This window comes from Hyaena hyaena, unplaced genomic scaffold, assembly GCF_003009895.1.
Source record: "Hyaena hyaena isolate Hyena2069 unplaced genomic scaffold, ASM300989v1 scaffold_803, whole genome shotgun sequence".
Lineage (NCBI taxonomy): Eukaryota > Metazoa > Chordata > Mammalia > Carnivora > Hyaenidae > Hyaena > Hyaena hyaena.
Window position 1 is genome coordinate 666,217 of NW_024081433.1, and position 22,151 is coordinate 688,367.

General features: G+C 32.2%; 1 protein-coding gene across 1 annotated transcript in view; it reads left to right on the top strand.

The window, feature by feature from the left end:
- CADM2 (cell adhesion molecule 2) overlaps positions 1-17,016 on the top strand; it is a 334,154-nt gene extending 317,138 nt beyond the window's left edge. Inside the window, exons 9-10 of the mRNA XM_039219198.1 lie at positions 15,616-15,741; positions 16,566-17,016. Of these exons, the coding sequence (XP_039075129.1) occupies positions 15,616-15,741; positions 16,566-16,684 (245 nt within the window). The 3' untranslated portion in view covers positions 16,685-17,016. The remainder of the gene's footprint in view (positions 1-15,615; positions 15,742-16,565) is intronic.
- The last annotated feature ends 5,135 nt before the right edge of the window (positions 17,017-22,151 follow it).

Below are 22,151 nucleotides of genomic sequence, written 5' to 3' on the forward strand. Positions count from 1 at the left end.
GTAAAGTGCAGTATAAATTGTATGGCTAATATCTTACAAAAAAAAATTTAAACAAAACAGCAACAAGAGCACACTGAAGTAAAATACTCCCACATGTCTACTCCTCAACCTAGGATCCTGGCTCTCTACTACACCTAAATTTAGTGTAAGTGAAAGTATATGAGGTGTTCTGGGATTAGTGATAGGAAAAAGATATCACACGGGCTACTCCTCAGAATTTTCCAGTTAGAAAAATGCTGGATAGCAAAACTTTATTTAAAACTTTATTTAATATTAGATATTGGATTTAATAGTAAATCCTGACTATTCTACTTCAACATTTTTACATAGTGCTTAAACATAAATAAGTGAGCTGAACCACGTAAATATGCATAAAAACAGTTAAATTATATGGCTGATAAAGTGGATGGGCATTTCTCTAGAGAATGGAGGCAATGAAAGACTTCAACTTAACGTTACATATTTCTTTAAAACTTGGAAATTCATATTATTATTATGTCATTTTATTTTCAAGATCAGAAAAAAAGGATTTTAAGAAATAAAACACACACACACACACACACACACACACACAAACAAAGCCTTCCAAAAGTGTTCACAAAAAATGTGGTGCATCTTCTTATATATTGTGGATGTTTTCTTAGAGAAATATGTAATTAAGATTTTGCAATCCATAAAGTAAGCTATAACTAAAAGCAAAAAAATATTTTTATTAATTAATATAAGATGGCATATATCTATTATATAAGATGGCATAACTAATAAATAGTTAAATCACATGCATATTCTGAAATGACTTCAAAAATTTTATTGCTTGATTAAAACTCTATTAGTGGCTGTTACTGTTGTCATAATTAACTTGCATATATTTTTTATTCTAATTAAAATGCTAATTAAAAAACATAAAATCATCCTATCAATAATTTATCTTTTTTTTTTTACTTAGGCCAATATAGTATTTACTACAGTTATTTTTTGGATATTTCACCTCTCAATTGAGAATATCTTTAAGTTTATAACCTCTTTTATTCTATTGATGTCATTACTATTGTTTTAAATTATTCAGATCTTGAAAAGTATCAATTGTATAAACAAGGATAACAGAATATTTTGACACTCTTTGCTGGGCACCATGCTAAGAACTTTTCATGTCAAATTTTATTTCACCTCCACTACAATTCTACAAGATGGAAGATCAGTAAAGATGGTATTTTACAGAAGTATAAACCAAGGCTCAGTTAGAATAAATTGTCCAAGTTACTCAATTTATAGTTAGTTGAATCCAGTTTGAGCCTCTCTAACTATAAGAGTAGAGTTAATTGAGTCTAAGATTCATTTACTGTCTTATTTTTATGGTAAATCTTTTTCTCCAAAAAGAGGCAAGTTTTTAAATTCTTCTTTGGTAAAAAACTGTTTAAGACGCTTTTTTACCCCCTATTTTATGCTTACATCAGTAGAAAATCTTACAGGTAATATAGTACTTACAATTCCTTTCATGTGTAAAGTTAAAAAAACAGTTATGAGTCAGTGAAAAAAATGGGGAAGCAGATATTAACATTTCTAGTGCTGAGCTGTAGACTTACAATATAACCTTGAGAAAATAACTTAGTTCTTTGCTATTTTCTTGATATGTTATCTTGCAAGACAATTTGAACTCTTGGTGAATGACAGATAATAGGAAATAATGAGGAAAAACTGATTTTGTGTGGATGTGGGATAAATGGAGAAGGAAGGAACTAAACAGCATTCAACTTATTATAGAAGCAGAAATAAAAAATTATTCTAAATTTGGAAGAATGATTAAAACACATTAAGTTTTCAGTCACAATTAGAATATGATTCATTTCAGGTTATATATTTAATGTATCTTTGAAGGACATAATCTCTTCCTCTAAATTGTATGCATATTGCTTAAGTAGAAGATAGATACAAGGCTCTTTCATTAAAATTCTAGGATATTATTAGATATTAGGTACTACTTCAAAAATGATTTTGAAATCTACATTTATGAGTGTAAGACAAAGTTTAGAATACAGAGTACAGGTCTTTAAAGTTGCCTTTAAAATTTTTTTCATCTTAGTTTAAATGCCCTTAGTGAATGTAACTGAGAGGTTTCAGTTAGGTTTATCATTTGCATGCTTGAGCTACAAAGTGCTATGTATGTAGTAATTGTTACAATGAATAATTATATTTTATGAATAATAGGAATTTAGGCCCAGTGCTTTTTAACAATGATGTAGGACAAAATTTTACATATAATTGTACTTCATATAACTTGTAAGGGCAGAATTACTTTATGGGCATGTCTGCCACGTATTAATAAAGTCAATTTCCTCTGAAGAATTTATTACAGGGTTAGTTGCATTTTGCATACTTATTTCTTAAATTTAAAAAATACAGTCTATTGTTTCATGAAATATGCAAATTTCATGTATGCTTAATTTGAAAGCATTGTCATATGTTAAGCATGATATGTGTTTAATGTGAACTTTCGTTTCGTTCATTTTGGGAACAGTAGAGTTTATCTTAATACTCACAAACATGAACACAACTCCTTCCTGTCCTACTCACTCTCTAGATCTGAGAGCTATGTGATTATTAAATTTTTATTGATGGTGAAGATATAGCAGCTCTTGACAGATATTAAGTATATAAATTATGTACAATGGAGCCAGTGCCCAAGAGTTAACTACTCTGGAGTTTAACACTGATATTTTCTTCTGAATTAATGTTAGAAGAAATCACTAAATTTTGATACAGCCTTCTTCCAAAGTTCTTTCTATAGTTAAAAATATATTCAGTAGATCCAAGAATAAGAAATGACACTCTGAATTGCCTTCTATAGTACAGTATTTAAGATATCCTGGTGAATTTTGTATTATAAGTTTATCAATTAAAAGATTGAATGTTTCTCGTAAGTCAATAATTTGAATTCCAAGCATATTTTTCTATATACCTTTTGGGTTTAAATAAATTTATTGGTGAATTTGCTAAATCTAGCAACCATTTACCAGTTTTGGCCATTTTGAAAAGTAATTTCAGGATATGGGGTAAAGAGGAAACTTAGTGATGTTCGGTAGTTGACTTGTATCTTCCAACCTTCTCATGAACTGGTGTCAGAAGAAACAAAGAATCTCAGGAAAGAAATCCCTTCTGAAACCTGAGAAAGCTGTTCATATGAACATTTTTGTTCAGTCAGTTACTTTTTAATATGCATTAGTCATTATATATCCTTTTCATAGCACTTTCCCTCCAATGAAAATGCTTTCATACCAGTCTAATTAGGTTTAAGTTAGGTTGTTTTCGGTTTGGAGCTTGGTACCTAAGTTATAATGATAAAAACATTTGTTAACTATTTATTATAAAATCTACCAAATTTGACATGAAAATATAACTGTGTTGTAAAATTGGCTTATGGATAAAATTAGCCATTGAATAAATTTAATAAAATGATTAGAAAAATGCTTTTAATAAATATTAACCATTATCATTTATGGATGGGTATTATACTAAGGCCTTTATATATATATATCTGATTCCCACAGAAGTTCTATGTGGCTCATACTACTGTTATCCTGTGTTATATATGTGGATACTGAGGCAGAGAGAGGTTAAGTAACATATCGGTCCGATAGCTATTGTATGAAGGAGCAGTAAGGGAAAGGTAGGAGAGATTTACTTTCTATTTGAACATAAACTAGTATATGAAAAATATAATGGGGTAAGATTCCAGTACACTTAAGATTTAAACTTTAAAACATACACAAGCTCTTCCCACTGGTATGTGATGGTTTCTTCTAAACGATATATAAAGGGGACGTGCACATTATACTCTTCTGCACACGCTCATCATTGTAACTGGAGAACTGGTTCAGTGACCATTAATAGTAATTTTAAAAACTTATATGAACATACGTATTATGACTATTACCATTATTATCAGAGTAACCAATTCAAAAATATTAATAGACGCAAGGCTATTTGACTGAATTGATCAGCGGTACAATAGCTGTTTCAGAGCTGACTGGTTTATAAAGGGAAATTATTTCAGTAGCAGTGGTATTGTATTTCTAATGTATTGGCCCATAAAAAGAAAATGGACATGCTTCTATAGGTGATCTTTCCCCATCATTTAAAAATATTTATTTATTGTGATCATTTCTGCCGTGAACAGACATAAACAATTGCTACAGACTAAACTTTTTAGAATAATGTTGAGTGTTATAAATAGTCTCATTGTCAAACATATATTCTTTATATTTTCTAAGTTTTTAAAAATAAATCTGTCATACTATTGATTTCTCTGATAGAATTCTTAATTTAATTATGATTAGGCTAATTCTTTTTAGTTTAGTTTAAGAAGAAATATGCTTAAATCTAGATTTTCCTCTTCCGTAGAAATCCTTCCATACAATTTATTTAACTTCTAGCCTGCTTAAAAATAGTTTAATTCATACTTTTAGATTTGCACAGGGTACATTGCCAAAATAGACATATGGCAATGTTATATACTAGTCATTTGTCTTCCTTCTTAATGGTTGTTCCCGTTTATTTATTTTTTGTGTGTAGGCTGAGACCAGTCATGTGCAAAGAGTTAGTTAGGTATTGTTGAAATTGAAGGCAGAACACTTCCTAGTGAGAAAGACATGAGGCAACAGAATAAAAAACAGCAGCTTCTACAGATCACAGAAATGTAAGAGAAATTGCGTACCATAGAATGGATTTGAGCATATTTTACCTGAAAAAAATACAAACCTACAAAATCCAAGTTTGTTTATAGTCTCTAGCCTTATAAAGTTCATTATTTTACTCACATTATATTTATTGAGGCCCTGTTACACATAACTTATATACGCAGGGTCCATATAAACTGATTTTTACAATAACTCTTAGAGGAAGAAGGTAGAACAGGTATACCATCCTTATTTATAGATGTAGGATACTAAACTCTACGAATGTCAAACTGAAAGTAATACTTGGAACTTATGGCTCTAAGTAACACTATTTCAGATATTCTCTAATCTTAAAGAGAGGCTACTATTTAAGGCAGGAAAATTACACTCTATGTCATCTGCCTAATGGATAATTTAGCTAACTTTTCCAAACGGTAAATAACCCTATAGCTATCCAAGAACTTATTTTATTCTCCCTTTGATCTCATAGATAACCTTAAAAAGCATTCCTTTCTTTCACCTTTCTCCTCTTATCACATAAGAAATCACTCTCTGGCAAGTACTCTCCCCTTTTGGACGTCACAGCTAAAAGAGATGAAGCATTTGTGAAGGGCCCTCGGTCCTAATAGTTACACTACTCTGCTGGTTGAGAGTCCTCTCCTCTCTAGATTGTTCAAATTCTTCACAGCTGAAAAGTTTCCTCATTTGAAGTAGTCAAGGAAATAATATCCTGAGAAAGAAAGACCAGGGAAATGAAGAGATTTGTGTTAGAACCTACTTTTATCCAAAAATAAGAACACTCTTTTACGAGAAAATTTCCACTTAAATTTTAGTTCTCAAGAACAAATGGAGTATCTTATTCAAGTGTGTATGTCGTTTGGGCCCAGCACACTATTAACTATCCATAATACATATTAATTAATTAAATCAATTGTTATATAATTAGGAAACCTGTAATTCATAAAAAATAAAAAACAGATTTTGAGTCGAGACAATTCTTGCAAGAGAGAATTTATAGTCCAGTGAATAAAATTTGTGTAGGATGCAGCAGCACTTCACTTTTGCATCAGTGACAATCACACTTCCCTTGCTACAACAGTTTATAAATTGATTATATCTTTGAACTAAACAACCTCGAAACACTAAATTCAAAACAAAACAGAATAGTAAATCTGTAATTACCATCATAATCTTTCTGAAGAGAAGTCTATGCACTATTACACCTGGAAGCATGTGGCAGCATGTCTATTTATGAACTTGATATGGAACAAAATTTATGGTGCAATCAATGCACCTTGGGAAGAAAGGCTAAGTGTTGTGCTTGCTGGGAATTGTCCCTATTAATGAAAACCTATTGTACAAGGAAAGCTTCATTTAGAACCCATAGATTTAGAGTCCCTATACATGTTGTTCATAGTTAGAATTATGTGTAAATCACTGCACACAGACAAAAAACAATATATTTTCATGTTTTTTTATTCCTTAGAGATTGTTCTTAAGTAATTTTGTAAGAACAGTAATTGTACATAAAATTAGAAGGTAATAGATGATCCTTGAGTGAATATACTGGTATATTTTTCTCCGGGTGCTTTGCTGATGTCGTATAATGCCAAAGTACACTATATTTTTTATCAGTAAATTATGTATAACTATTTCTAATGTTTTGCAATAGGGAGTCTCTTTCTGAAGTATTACTCCATTTAAAGAAAACAAAGCTGGCTCTAAGTACATAGAAAAAATTCAAATTTAATGTTAGAACCAAATTATCCAAATAAATACAAATCTGGATGAGTCATTTTTACTTAGCAATAATTTATAAAATATTTAAACAGTAACGCTATTATTATTTATCAACAAATAGTTTAATACTATGAAGGAGTAGTGATTTATTTCTCAGCAGAGCAAATGTTATCTAAAGATCCAAGTTCTGTCTGGAATTTAGTATAAAAACTTGATATTATCCATTCACTCACTAAATCTGCTAGCTTCTAAGAACTAGAAGCTAGTGTAAAAGTGCTATTTCAGCTACATTACAAGTATGAGATGAAACCTTCATCTTTCAAGTAAACTTGCATCTTCAAGGGATATAAAACTTGCTTTAGCAAGTGAATTAATTCAAAAGAAAAACAATTTTTGAATGAAATAATTCAGGGCTAATTGACATGGGGAGACCAATCAGTGTTTTTTGGACATCACATACACAGAGGGAAAGAACATTTTACAAGATTAAGAAACTGCATTAACAGGAAGTCATGTAGAATGGATGGACACTGAAGTCCTCTTTATGATAGAATGAAAGAGAATACAATTCTGTGAAAAATAAAATGCTAGAAATTACCTCAACAAACATGTTCTCAAAATAGAAGTCATCTGATACATAAAAACTGATTTTCATAATTATTTTTACAGTCTTTCAAAAACTACTCCAAAAACTTGCTTAGACAAGCTGTCCCATGGTTTGTCAATCTTTACTTAATAATAACTATGATTTTCTGAGTCAACACTTTGCATGCTTTGAATAAAATAAGCCATTTATCATACAGAACCTGGCATAGATTAAATACTCAATAAATTATTCTCTCATTTAATCCTCACCCATCAAACTCCCACCAGCTTCATTTTATTCAATCTCATGTTATGCAGATTTTCTTCTATTAATGTTCCCTCCACATTTTTCAAATATTCAGACAATTAGAATGGTTCTCCATTACCATAGAGAGCAAAGTCCTGAATGAGTCTTTTAAAAGTTAAAAAAGGAAACCTACATTTTTCTACACTGATTTATATTTTCCACCTTCCTCCCCTCTCTTATAACTGTTAGATAGTACTTACATTACACTGTGTCAGATATTCTTCTAAGCCCTTTATTTACAGTAACATTTAATTTTTGACAACCCTGGAAAATAAGAAATATTCACATTTTAAAGATGAAAAGGTTAAGAAGTGTGTTCAAAGCCAAAGTAGCAGTAAGTGGTTTAAGGTTTGGTATAAACAATTTGTAAACCCAGGATTTAGTGACCAATTTCTTCCACTTGAAAACTTTAACTGGGGCACCCGGGTGGCTCAGTCGTTAAGCATCCGACTTCGGCTCAGGTCATGATCTCAAAGTTCGTGGGTTCGAGCCCCACATCGGGCTCTGTGCTGACAGCTAGCTCAGAGCCTGGAGCCTGCTTCAGATTCTGTGTCTCCCTCTCTCTCTGACCCTCCCCTGCTCACGCTGTTTCTCTCTCTCTCTCAGAAATAAATAAAACATTAAAAAAAATAATAACCTTTAACTGACTTTTCTTCTGTACTACTGTTTCCCTTCTATTTATGTACACAACACAACATAGTTTCATTCCAAGATTGATTTTGTTTGATTCTCTTGATGTCAATCATTACATCTTAACCACTATAAAACATCGGTGTATGAGTAGAGAGAGGGCAGGGGTTTGCAATGTTAACACACTACAGCACCTAATACAGTGTACAACTCAATTACAGGTAACTCACTTAAAGAAATTGATTGGTGCAGTCTTGGATGTTCTGTTTGTCTATAAAAACTTGGCAGGGAATGAGTATGGATTATCCATACTTCCCCTAACTCTATTTTCCATGTCCTTAAATTTTAACATTAGTCAAGTGAGATAATACATGAAAAAGATCATACTATAGTTTCTACATTAGTCAGTTCAGGGTCCCAAAACAAAATATTGTAGATTGAATGATTTAAACAACAGAAATTTATTTTACACAGTTGTGGAGGCTGGAAGATTAAGATCAAGGTGCCAGCTTGCTAGCTTCTGGTGAAAGCTCTCTTCCTGGTTTTCTCAGCTACCTTCAAATTGTGTCCTCACATGGAAGGGAAAGAAAGACGGAGAGAGGGCGAGGGAGAGGGACAGAGAGAAAGAGAGAGAGTTAGCTCTGGTGTCTTTCCTTATAATCTCATGCCTAAGGAGGGCCTCACCATTTGAGGTCTTGACCTCATTAAAACCTAGTTTTCTCACAAAGGCTCCATCTCCAAATATCACTATAGTGGAGATTAGAACTTCAATGTACGGATTTTGGGAAAAACACCATTCCATCTATAGCAGTTTCTTAAAAGAAAATCTTACTTTCCAAAGTCTTAAAAATGCAAATAAGTACATTCCCAGCAAAGAGAATTAACTAGAAATGCTAAATATCATTTGATTGTGATTCAGAATCACTAAATAGGGAAACTAAACTTTCTATTTCTATTCTTTCTATTTCTAAGGCTGACAGTCCCATTTTTACACTTTTTTTAGCTTAATTTCATATTTTTGAACCACTTTATAGTTAAACTGAAATTTCTCTATGAGTTTTAGTCACTCTTAAAAAATTCAGCAAAATAGAAAATTGCGATAAAAGTGGATTAATTTTTGTAGTGGCTCTTATCATGCATTCTGGTCCTATCTGGTCTAAATTTATGTCCTGCATTCATTTAACTCTTGACTTTCCACAGCTCTGATGGTTGTTACCAGGGAACTATGTTCTGTGACTTTTGTGCAAGAGACCCTTGTTTTTTAAACTAATTCTTTTTTATTCATTCCATCATTCTCTTACTCATTTTTCAATATTGACATTGAATACTATTCCTAGATTTGTCAAGGATTTTTCTTTACCTTAACCTCAAACCTAATTGGCAATCTACTATCCAATTCACTATTCCATACTTTTTTATTGATAATGAACTATTGATAATGAACCTATAGTCTGAAACTTGACATATAAACAGTTTTGTAGATAATTTTTATTAGTTATCAGTAAGAAAACAGTGAAATTTCTTATCAACCTCATGAGGATGTGACTTAGCATCAGTAACGTGATACTCATCCTTAGAATGTTATCATTTACAAAATTACAATTGTTAATCCAAATTTGGCTTTAAAAATATATTTATTTTAATATATAATGAAAATTGTTTTCCTTTAAAAAATAGACTTTAAACCTAATTTAAAACTATTTACCTAAAATGATTTTAATTTCACTTTCTACCTACCATTTTATTCAAACTGCAGAACATATATGATACCATAATAAAATTATTTATTGTTAAAATAATTCTAATACTTGAATTAAAAACTATGTGGCATTTATAATTTCTGCATGCTGTGATCCTAGAGAGTCAAATATTTTTTCATTTGAAGCTTATACTTCTGATTTTAAAGGGAAACACACAGCTGACTGGCTACTTGATGATAGAAACCCCCAGCAATGATTTCAGAGTAAAAAATTATATACTTTAGGATTCTCTGTGTTAAGATATTAAATAAGGGGTGCCTGGGTGACTCAGTTGGTTAAGCGACCAACTCTTGGTTTCAGCTCAGGTCATGATCTCATGGTTTGTGAGTTCAAGCCCCACATGGGTCTGTGTGCTAACAGAGCAGAGTCTGCTTGGGATTTCTCTCTCCCTCTTTCTCTCTGCCCCTCTCCTGCTCTCTCTGTCGATCTCTCTCAAAATAAATAAATAAGCTTAAAAAAAAAAAAAGATGTTAAATAAAACCACTTGGGGCACCCGGGCAGCTCACTCAGTTAAATGTCTGATTCTTGGTTTCAGTTCAGGTCATGAATTCACAGTTTGTGGGTTCAAGTCTCACTCTGAGCTCTGCACTGAAAGCATAGAGCCTGCTTGCAATGCTTGCGATTCTTTCTATCCCTTTCCTGCTCACTCACTCTCTCTCTCTCAAAAATTATAAATAAGAGTGCCACGGTAGGTCAGACGAATTAAGCGTCCTGCTTCAGCTCTGGTCATGATCTCACAGTTCACGGATTCAAGCCCCATGTTGGGCTCTCTGCTGACAGATCAGAGCCTGGAGTCTGCTTCAGATTCTGTATGTGTCTCTCCCTCTATGCCCTACCCCCTGACTCATGCTCTGTCTGTCTGTCTCTCTCAAAAATAAGCATTAAAAAAATTAAAATAAGTAAATAAATAAACACATTTATTTTAAAAACCCTGTACTTTAAGGTTACTTTCTCCTTTTCTAAATATCAGAAATCAATAACCCTGAATATTATTATTTGACATAATATTCTCTTTGGAATCCTTTGTTAAGGGCCCAATAACCTTAACTGAAAGATGTTAAGAGTTCAGAAAATTTTAATTATATGTTATTCTTTGTGTTTTGTTCTTTAGCTAAATAGAGTGTTAATATATTGCTAAATCTGTTGGGATTTACTCACTCCAATGATAATAGACTAACTCCAACAAATCATGGACTACCACTTGAGAATGAATAACAGTTTTTAAGGTATATGATGTATTTATGTGAATAATAATGAAGAATCGGCTACTTGTAAAGAAACTACAGAAGGCTGTACTTCATTTTTTTTTTTATTGCTATAACAGTAGGAGAGGAATGAGAGAAACAAGATGGAAAACTGAGTAAGTTTCATGGTTAGGAAATAAAAGTGATAAATATAATCTTGACAAATACCAGACATAATAATTTAGAATATGAAGTACAAAGGAAAAAACTGAAAGTAAAGAGAACCAAAAAAAAGCATAGAGTGTAATGTAAAAGTAATAACATTTAAGCATATTTTAAACAATGTTGAAATGTTTCAGAATGTTAAAAAATATTGTTTAAAAATGGGAAATAACATTAATGTAAATATACAAGTCCTATATCAGAAAACTATGCAATCTAAAAGACAATAAAGATTTGAATAACTGAAGAATCATACTATGATTATGAAAATGAATAATATAAAAGAACATCTATAAATTATTATAATCCCAATAAACAATCTGTTGTGTTTTTGTTTCTTTCAAAATTATTCTGCACCTAATCTAAGACTTCTGCAATGCATTAAAATAAGTTTTAAAGCTGTAATACTAGTTGCCCAACAAATTGAGATTTTCAACAAACTAAAAACTGACTTTTCCAAATATGGTCTCCAGGCTTTAGAGAATGAGTGTACTTTGGGATTGGAAAGTGAGCAGAAGAGCCCACCTTGGACCTGGGACTCTGTGGACTGGTACTCACTGCTCTTGGGGAGAGGAGGGAGAAGACAGGTGACTGTAAGACAGCCCAGGCTAATGGCACTTAGGAAATGGGTTGGGTTAACTTAGTCTTCACTCTCTTCATTTCCAGTACTCAGATTCCCCTGGAAACTCCAGCAAATCTCCTGAAGAAGGAAAGATTTCATTTTACTGTAGACCATTTTTTCATTCCTGTTCATCCATCCACATTGACCTAAAGGAACACAATATAGGTTTTCAAACTTCTTGAATGCCTTTATTCTGAGAAACAAAATTGAAAATATAACTTCAAGATTATTTCAAGTCTATTCTGCTTTTTTTGAACAAAGTTAATTCTTTAGTTTTAGTCAGAATCAGAACTTACACAGACACTGGAGATAATGAATCTATATTATAATTGTATATAATTAAAAAAAACCCTACAATCTTAGTCTAGGTGGTACATACATCCCTCACATATAATAGACTAGAATATTCTGAATGTAATATATGTAGATATTTAGCTTACGGTAAATGATAAAAACTATTGATGAAAGAAGTAGTGTCAGAGACATTAAAATTCTTATTGTCAAATAAGAATTATAGTTCTCTTTTATACTTTAACCTCAAACAATAGACCGAAATACATTTTAGATAGATTAAAATATGACAATAAAAATGTTAGATGACAGCATAAATCTGTATGTGTATAATATCATCACAGCAAAAGCATTTCAAATCATGACTCACAAGTCAGACATCATAACACAAATGTTTGATAGCTTTGATCACATAAATTATAAGACCCATCTGTCACTGAAAAGACCACAAATAACGAATAAATAAAAAGAAATTGTTAAAAATGTCCAACTTTCTATGGAAAGAGCTGTTGAAACAAAATTTGAATGAAAAAATAGTCAAACTTCATTAACAGACATTTCAAAATTAATGAATTCATATGCACAAAAGTAGTTAGACACATTTATGGTAACTTGTAAATACCAAATACTTAACACTTATCAATATTAGATTGACAAATTTTTAAAATTATAATATCTGATGTTAGTATTATCGGGGTGAAAATCCTTCAGATGCAGTTGGTGGAGGGCAAATTTATATGATCTATCTATAATATAATTTGGCAATATTTATCAAAAAGTCTTTAAATAATATTGTTTATGCCAATTGATCCAGGAATAACACATTTCAGAACTTACGTTCAGGAAATAAGACAGGTACAGAGATGTATGAATAGGAGTGATTTCTCAGTTCCCAAAAAGAGAGCTCAGTTCTGACAGAGATTCAGCAAAAATATAGAAATGATTTATGACTATGTGTATTTGGGGACTTGAGCAAGAAGTGGAGTTTGAAACTTATTCTAAAGTGTCTAAGAGGTGCCTGGGTGGCTCAGTCGGTTAAGGGTCTGACTTCTGCTCAGGTCATGATCTTGTGGTTCATGAGTTGGAGCCCCGTGTCAGGCTCTGAGCTGTCAGCACAGAGAGCCTGCTTCAGATTCTGTGTCTCCCTCTCTCTCTGCCCTTCCCCTGCTCACGCTCTGTCTCTCAGTCTTTCAAAAATAAATAAATATTAAAAATAAATAAATAATAAATAAAATGTCTTAGCAAGGAATAAGAATAGGTAATTCATAGGTGGGGCACATTTATTTTTTATTTCTTTTTCTTCCTGTTTTTTTTTTTTTTAATTTTTAGATTTACAGCTAATGGTAGAAATTAAGGGAAATACAAGAAATATATAGTGGAAACGTACATTGACAACCGCTGCAATGACAGGTTCACTTTTTAATACTCTGTGTTTTTAAAATAAACCCCTTCCCCACCCCCCTTGAACATGTATTCTTAGTTCATCAATTTTCAAGGCATGTGTTCTTAGTTGGACAATTTTCTTCCTGGTGGAGACTGAATTATCTATAGCCTTACCTACTCTTGTAGCTTCTCTCATTTTCAATTTGTATCTCCTGAGATCAACCTTGGAGGGTTACATGTGGGAGTTTTTTGTTGGCTGGCCCTTCATTCAATTGTCCAGAACACAGATCACATGATTACATTCAACTGAAGTGAAGCTGGAAAATGCTTTGCTCTGTGCACTGTAAGAAAAGGAAACATGTTTGTTATTAGCTAGAAATCTCTTCCCCAGTATACCCTTCTGATTACCAAATATTTTTTGACCTTTTTTCCCTCACATAAATCCTTGCCATAACCTGTCTAAAGAGACAATCTAACGTCCCATCAAGCCAATGTATCCACCTCAAAGACTAAGTTCTTCAGATATGCACAGTCTTCTTCATCATATATGGATGTATTTGTCCAAGGAGAAAAGGCAAATTATTAATGCTGCTCTCTACCCATACACAAAATACGGTGAGGGAACATAGCCAGGATGAAGTGCTTCTTTATATAAATGCTCTCGTTTGGAAATAAAGACTGGGAAACACTGAGTAGTCACTTATCCTAGCAATTATGAAAACATGCCAGACTGGTATTAAAAGTTCCCTCTGCCTTGGCAGTAGTTGTAATTCCTTGAAGAAACTGAATTCTCCTCTGTACATTCTGTTTTTGTTTCCTCCAATTCTACTCTATGGGAGAATTCAATCTGTAAATTTTATCCCATGGCCACATCTGAAGTATGTTCTTCAGGGGGACTACACAGGTGTTATAGTCCACTTCTTGCTCCCACCAAGTTTGGGGATCCTGAGGTCATTTGAAGTTTTAAGTAGACTTTTGTTTTTTCTATCTAGGCATATGCTACTTTTATGCAATAGTTTCATTAAAAACACAGTAGACCCCTAAAATATCATATTCACGTGCCTATAATCTTTAAGACCTTTTGAAGACATAATTGTAAAGACTAATTTGGTTCTTTAGTTTCTCTGTCCTTTAGACTATAAGTTATTAGCACGAGGATATCTGCAACACGGGCTTGGGAAGGGAGGCAGTACACTCAATCTGACCTTTGTGGTAGGGTTGAGCCTTAGTGGGTTTTGTTGCTCAAAGCTCCCCTCAGTTTTAATCCCTTATTGTGTGGGTTCTATAAATAGCTGGTTTTCCGAACCTTTGAGTTCCCAGTTGTCTGAGCTTTCTTTTCCTCATTTCATTTCTGCTTGAAAGCTGACTATCCTTTGCTGGGTTCATGTCTTTCCTGTAATATTTTACTAAAGGCCAAATGTGAAAGTATATTATTAATCTTACTTCTCCAGCTACTTTCTCTAAAGCTACAAGTCAAATAGGCACTTAATCCTCTACATTGAGTATTCATTTTCCTCCTTCTGTCAATCACATTTAGCACAAATTGTAACACCGTCCCCTCCTTGAAATATGTTCTTTCCTTTGATCAACTACAATGTACTCTGCAGGATATTTTCCTACCTCACTGTTCTCTCCTGCTCAGTTGGCTCCGCTGGAAGCACTTTCTTTTCCTAGACTTTAGATATGGGAGTTCCTAGCTCAGTTCTCACACTTCTTGTCTCTTTTTAGACTCACTCTCTTGGGGAGTTCATCAATTGCCATAGCTTTAAATAATATTTATATGATAATAAAGCCTAGGCTATCATCTCAGTCTTTCCTTTGACATAATTTTATTTAAATGATAATTTATTTTTAATGATATAGTGGTGTTCATCACCTAAAAAATATACACATACACACATATACAGAGACTCACATATTTTCAGAAAGAGAAGAGGAAGGAAAGGCATAAAACCACAGAACATTATACACATGTATTTGTCTATCCAGTCTTAAAATGTAAACTCAGTGACAACAGTGATTGATATGGTAAATGTTAAATTCCCAGGTATATTGTACAAATGATTATTTGTTGACTAGATGGTTGGCTTAATACACATTCATGACATTTTACTTCAATAGAAATATGCTAATTTTTAGAATAACTCATTCTAATGCAGATATATCCTCTGTACTTAAGTTACACATCAGTTGTGTGATATGTTATTCTTTTTTCTAGACCCCAATGCTCTGGCTGGCCAGACTGGCCCTGATCATGCTCTTATAGGAGGAATAGTGGCTGTAGTAGTATTTGTCACGCTGTGTTCTATATTTCTGCTTGGTCGATATCTGGCAAGACATAAAGGTAGGTAATATTTAACAAAGTATTCTTAACTTTGGCAAAAAAACATATTCTAAAGACTAGCTTCATCATGAGATATTAAATGAGTATGTATATATGTGACAGAGAGAGAGATCTAAATATGAAATTATTTCAGAGAATTCTTGATTATTTTACTTAATGAAAGTTGCATCGGTTTAGCAAAATAATGTTTAGCCAATGGCCAAAGGTTACAGAGTGAGTCACTGGCTCAGAGAAAAAAAAAAAACAAAAGAAAAAGAAAACTAGTAACTTTGTAACATATCTCTAGGATTGACATTCAACTATAATGTTAAATGTTCGGTCAACATTTTTGTTTATAGGTTTATAGACACACATATGGCCATATTAGTGAAGAAAATGTGTGATTTTTTTTTTTTTTTTGCAATGGGCTAGGTAGCAAACTATTGATATAATCTACTTTTAAGTGGAGTTTTCAAAATGAAAGATGACACATTTTATGTGATCATTATCAACATCTTAACAAAGGGGCCTGATTGCTACAGCTGCATAGATCACATGGTCTGTATCCATCATTAAAGAAATCAAGCTACTCATTACCCATCCCAGTTAGGCAGTTACCTCTAGTTAACCTGGCCACAGCTTCATCTATAACATATACCTGAAAACTGAGAAAGTGTGCGACATTAGAAGAGTAAAATGTATGGTTTATTATGTCTCAGAATGTGTTCTCACATATAAGAAATCAGGCATAAGTTCCCTCCTCAATGAATGCAGTGCTAATGCTGGCTATTTTACCAGTCTCACAGAACTAACAAATACTTTTTTTTTTCTTCCAATACCCACAGGAACATATTTAACAAATGAAGCTAAAGGCGCTGAAGATGCACCAGATGCTGACACAGCCATTATCAATGCTGAAGGCAGCCAAGTCAATGCTGAAGAGAAAAAAGAGTATTTCATTTAAAATTCTGGCCAAGATTATGAGTTTTCCTTACCAGGCTGGCTGCTGGAGAAAACTGGCTATCATCTTTCAGAATTCATTTCTGCCATCTTCTGCTACCTTTATTAACTTCCATACCGTACTGCTATCAGTAGCCAGTGTATACCAACAATCAGCTGTTGAAAGCATCATTCTTTAATTACTGTACCATCCATAATGCAGTACATTTCTTACTGCCTAAATTCCATACCATTGCTCTTTTAACATACAGTGCTTGAATATACAGCCTTAACAATGTTAATCATCTCCTTGGATCATGGTATTGAGTTGTTTTTAATACATTGAAAAAAGTATGCGAAGTTTTTTTCCCCACTCATTTTTTCCCCTTTAAATCATAAATTTTGTCAGTTTACCACTGGACAGCTTTCATGAGGAGTAGGATTAGGTAAAGACCTGACACGTTTAAGTTTAATCAGAGGTTAGAGGTTTACAATGTTTTCTACATGTCCACCTTCAAAGACATGTCTGGAAACATACGCCCTAGAAAACACATAATAGAATAGATTCTGGAATGTCTGAAATTATACTAGTAAAGCTGTATCAATTTGCTATTTAAAAATATAGTATTTGGTACAGGAGCCATGTGTATGAATTGCAATCATAATATGACATCTTATATAGTTATGTAGATCCCACCATTAGGTTATTTTAGCTTCATTTACCAAGAAATTTTTACAAACATTTTACTGCTTTCGGAATCACAAAGATTTCATTCATTCCTCTAATTTGATTCTGTAATTTATTTGCTCCATCAGGACTCACCTGCCTAAACAAAATTGAAGTATCCATAGGGCACAATTTTGAAACATTTAGTATCTGTATATAGTGCATATAATAAATCCAATTAAACATTATTTGATACATATTTAACTTTTTTGGCTGTAGGTAATTCAGTCATAAGTAAGCATTTTCTAATGTCCATTATATCCCTTTAGATATTACTTAAACCAATATTATAAGTAGATAACATGTATTAGTATTTTTGTCTGTATGTCCTAGCACTGTTCAACAACAAATTTTTCTAGTTCTTGTTAATTTTTATTTGTTATACAATGGAAGCACAATGTTATAAGGAAAGGTAATTTTAAGCTAACAACCAGTGCACAGCCTCAGGTTTTCAATTACAACCACAGTTGAATAATAACCTAAAAGTAAACTCTTAGTTTGCTAAAAATTAAAAAAAAATTAATTTGGCAGTTCCAGAGCTGCTTATCTATGTTGGTTTGCCAAAAAGAAGTGTTTAAGATATGTTTTCTGTATAAATGAACTAATTCTTTATATTAAATTCCTGTCTATGCATTTTGTGAGGTACAAACTTATGAAACAGTGAGTGATGGAGAATTTCTGCCATGCTTTTAACTCCAAGGTGAAAGTCTCTTTCTCTGGATTATTTCTGAAATTTTGGTGTATTTAACCATTAAGAAATGCTGTATTCTTAAATATGACACAGAGTCAATCTAAAGTCATATTATTTCTTCTAGTAAAAGACAATACTGCTAGATTAGTTCTCATTAAATTTATTATATGCTAAAATTAAAACTCCAGTTAGATAAAAAATTATTTTCCCATTCACAATCATTGCACCTTTAAGAAGAAAACAAATAGGACAATATGGTAGCTATACTTGTGATGTCTGAAAGCATGATGGCCTATGGTTTTAAAAATATCTTGGAATTTATTTTTGGGAAATAAGAATGGTTGAGTATGACATCATGTACTAATATCAAATGGAAGACAAGGGTGCTGTATCTTATTTATCAGAAAAGTATAAACTTTTAAAGACAACGTTAGAATTTTTAAATTGTTTTTTTTTATTGTTGAAGCATTTATCTTGTTGATTTCTTACAAAACAAAAAGGACGATGTCAGTCAAGCAGCACTTTTTCAGAATATACAGAACATAAATAATATGATGTGGTTGAGTGTTAACATAATAAATCATATACAGTATGACATTTTAAGGAAATAAGTCTGCATTGATGTGATTGCATGCTTGTTTTTACAGTTCACTCCATACCATCTGTGGAAAAATGCAATAATATGTTAATATAGTATGGTAGTTTGAGAGAATCAGGTAGGTGCTACTAGACACATTGAAACTAGAATAGGTTTATAAACTGTTCATATCTTTCAATGCATAATCTTTAGAAAGACTCCACAAAACAAAATTCATCCTGTTAGTACAAAATGGAAAGGTTCTTATTACAGAAGTAAGTTGTATAAACTGCACCCTCAATGACTATTTAAAGCTTAATTTCAGGATGCACTTACAAAATTACTACTCTTCATGGATGGTGTATTTACATCCCTCTTCATTTTGTCTATATTCTACTTGGCTCCAACTGCTAAATTATTGCCTAAACAACTCAATCATTATTTATAGCACTATAAAATTAGAAATCAAAAATTGGTTGTATTTCAAAAATTTTGACTCTTTTAACCAGTTAGAGTAATATAAAAACTCATTAGAATTCATAAAAATAACCTAATATATTATGATTTGTGGGCTCTAATAAAATGTTTTGCCAGATAAAATAGTTCGATTTGAATTAGGGATCATTTTTAGTTACTGAAAAATATAGCAATAGAGTCATATTTTCCTATCTTTAAAATGTAGTTTATTTTCACTAAACAAGTAAATAAGTTGTAAAAGTTCTGCTCATTTCTACCCAAATCAGGAAAAAAATAAATAACATTTCAAAATAGAACCATGTCAATTGCGATGTCTGAAATGTGCACATGTGTATGCACAGAGAGCCAAATTCTGTCTCTGCTTAATGAGCACAGAAGCTTTGGAACTCAATGGAAGGAATGTGAACACACATACACCCCTAGTAGAATATGGAGCATTATTCTTTACCGGAAGTAACTATTCTCTGCCAGTGTACTGTTTACAGTATAAATTGATCGTTCTCCATCAGGAAAAGTGTAAACAGCATTCTTCTTTTTCTTCCATTCTTGAATGTCCTAGATAGAATGATTATTAAAATTAGGAAGAAAAAGGAACGTTTGTGAGTCCAAGAGCAAAGATAGAGCACATGAGCATAGTATCGATATGTGTATGTTTATGTGTGTGTGTGTGTGTGTATGTGTGTGTGTGTGTGTGTGTGTAAGAGAGAAAGAGAAAGAAAGACAGAGAGAGAGAGAGAAATTTCAACTTGTTTTCTTTTCCCAGAGAATCCAAGAAGCAGTTTAAGGAACCTGATATTGGAGTTTAATCTAGAAACTGGATCTCATATTGATTCAAGATGATTAATATTGCATTGAAATCCCTCAATTAAAATAGAGAAAGAAAACTAACTTTCCTAAATATGGCAAAGAAGCTAACACCTCATTTATTTCTGTTTCTTTGTAAAAATATAAATATCTCAATTAAAAGGACAGGCTCACTTGTAATTATGTACTCATGACTGTAACAGCAGTGAGATTCCATATAGGCACATGTACAGCAGCTGTTTGATGGTGATGGTTCTTCCATGTAACATACCAGTTATCGTGTAATTTAGTGCCACTTATTGCAAAGTGTTACCAAGGGGAACATTGAAAATACTTTTCCTTTAGACATATGGATAATTTGATGAATGACAAATATGAAATTCATATTACATTTTTTAATTGTGGAGAAAATGTGAAACCTCGTATCTTACTGCAACTTCCCTTTCATATTGTTAATTACTTAGAGCCCACTAAAAATGCCCACTATTATCCCCCTTTGCAAATGGTGATCTGTGATGAATATATGAAATAAAACAAGCAAGCATAAAGAGCTGGCAACCACAGCTGAAATAAGTGAAACACCTAACAAAAATTACTGAGTAATGCTTTTTATTAAGTGGCACAAAGTACACACTAAAAACTATGCAAAATATAGGTAACTACAGTGTACGTACATGTAAGTATCTTGTACTTGCTGTGTATGGATGTTGGAAACCCATGTAATTATAATATGCATTTTGAATATTGGGAAAGAGGAAATCTTAGTGTAGATAATAGAATTTGTTTTGAAATATACACTGGCAATATTGAAATATACTCAGTGCAATATCTGAAATTCTATTGCTGGATACTTCATGCAAAGGGATTTTAAAGAATTATTTAACACCATCCAAGAGGTTGCTAGCCTTCACCTCCCCCACACTAAAGCATTAATTAAAAATGCAGCTGATTCAACAACAACACTTTAAGTTTTTCTCAATCATGAATGCGACACAATAAAATTATTTGGTCTACTTTTTAGCAGAACTGGAGAGAAAGAAATAACCTGAGTTTTAAACTTTGCTTGATATCTAATTGGATTTGGAATTCTTAAACTTTCTTTGAAATATGTGTATGTTTTAATAGATTATAGTAGTTTTATTATAAGTACAAATTTATTCAGTCAAAGAACACGGGTTACCCCTAATTAATAGTTAAGGTCACTATATCTTAATGGGCAATTTTTTAGGCTTTTGTTCTATTTATTTTATTCTTTTCCGTTTCTCTCCCTATTCTCTCCCAGACATGCCCTTTGCACTATACCCTTCCAAAGGCAATGGATTGAAAGTAGCAAGATTATAAAGAGAGCTAAAGGGGACAACGTATCAGAATGGGTTCTAAACTCATCAGCATTTTTATGTATTGAGATTATTAATATTGAATGCAATAGTTATTGGATATAGCTGGTAAGTTCTCTGCCATGCATACTTACAATAATCCTTCTACCTCTCACTTTTAACATGGGCTATGATATAGAAGAAATAATGATTTACAGGATATCCCAGGAAGCACTCTTCGGGACTTTCATAACAGTCCACTCCCCAGCCCCTGGGAAATCTCAAAAGCCAGTTTCTTTTAGTGTATTCAGTGGTGTATGGATCTGCATTGGTTTTTCCTTTTCTATCATTAACTTTTCCTATAGGCAAAATATGCTAATTTTATAAGGATAGTTCTCATGCCTACTGATATTTCACTGTAATATAATTGTGTTGATTTTTAAAAAATAATTTAAATGGCAACACTTTGGAATCCAATCTGACATTTCATTTAATATTTAAAATGCAAAATTTTCTCATAAATTAATGCTGTGCTTTTAAGTAAAAATTATGTATATGATTTATTTTCCCAAGAAGTGTTATCTATGTGATGCAAAAATTTAAGTATTTAAAATTGCCTCCTTATTAACAAAATACCTGAATAATGAATGCAAAGTCTTGCCACCAATGCCCACTTTATTGTGTCTGCTTAGACGTAATATGAATTTTTCAAGTGATGTAATTTAATTATTTGAAAAGGAAATTACATTTTAAAAGTAGATTTTTCTTTAGAAAAAAACCACACACACAAGAAAATTTTCAAATTATGATGTTAAATCTATAAAATATGCTTAAAGTAAGATGTTTCTATGTTATGTGGTTATGTTACAAAGAATATTTGGTCGAATCTTTACCATCTTT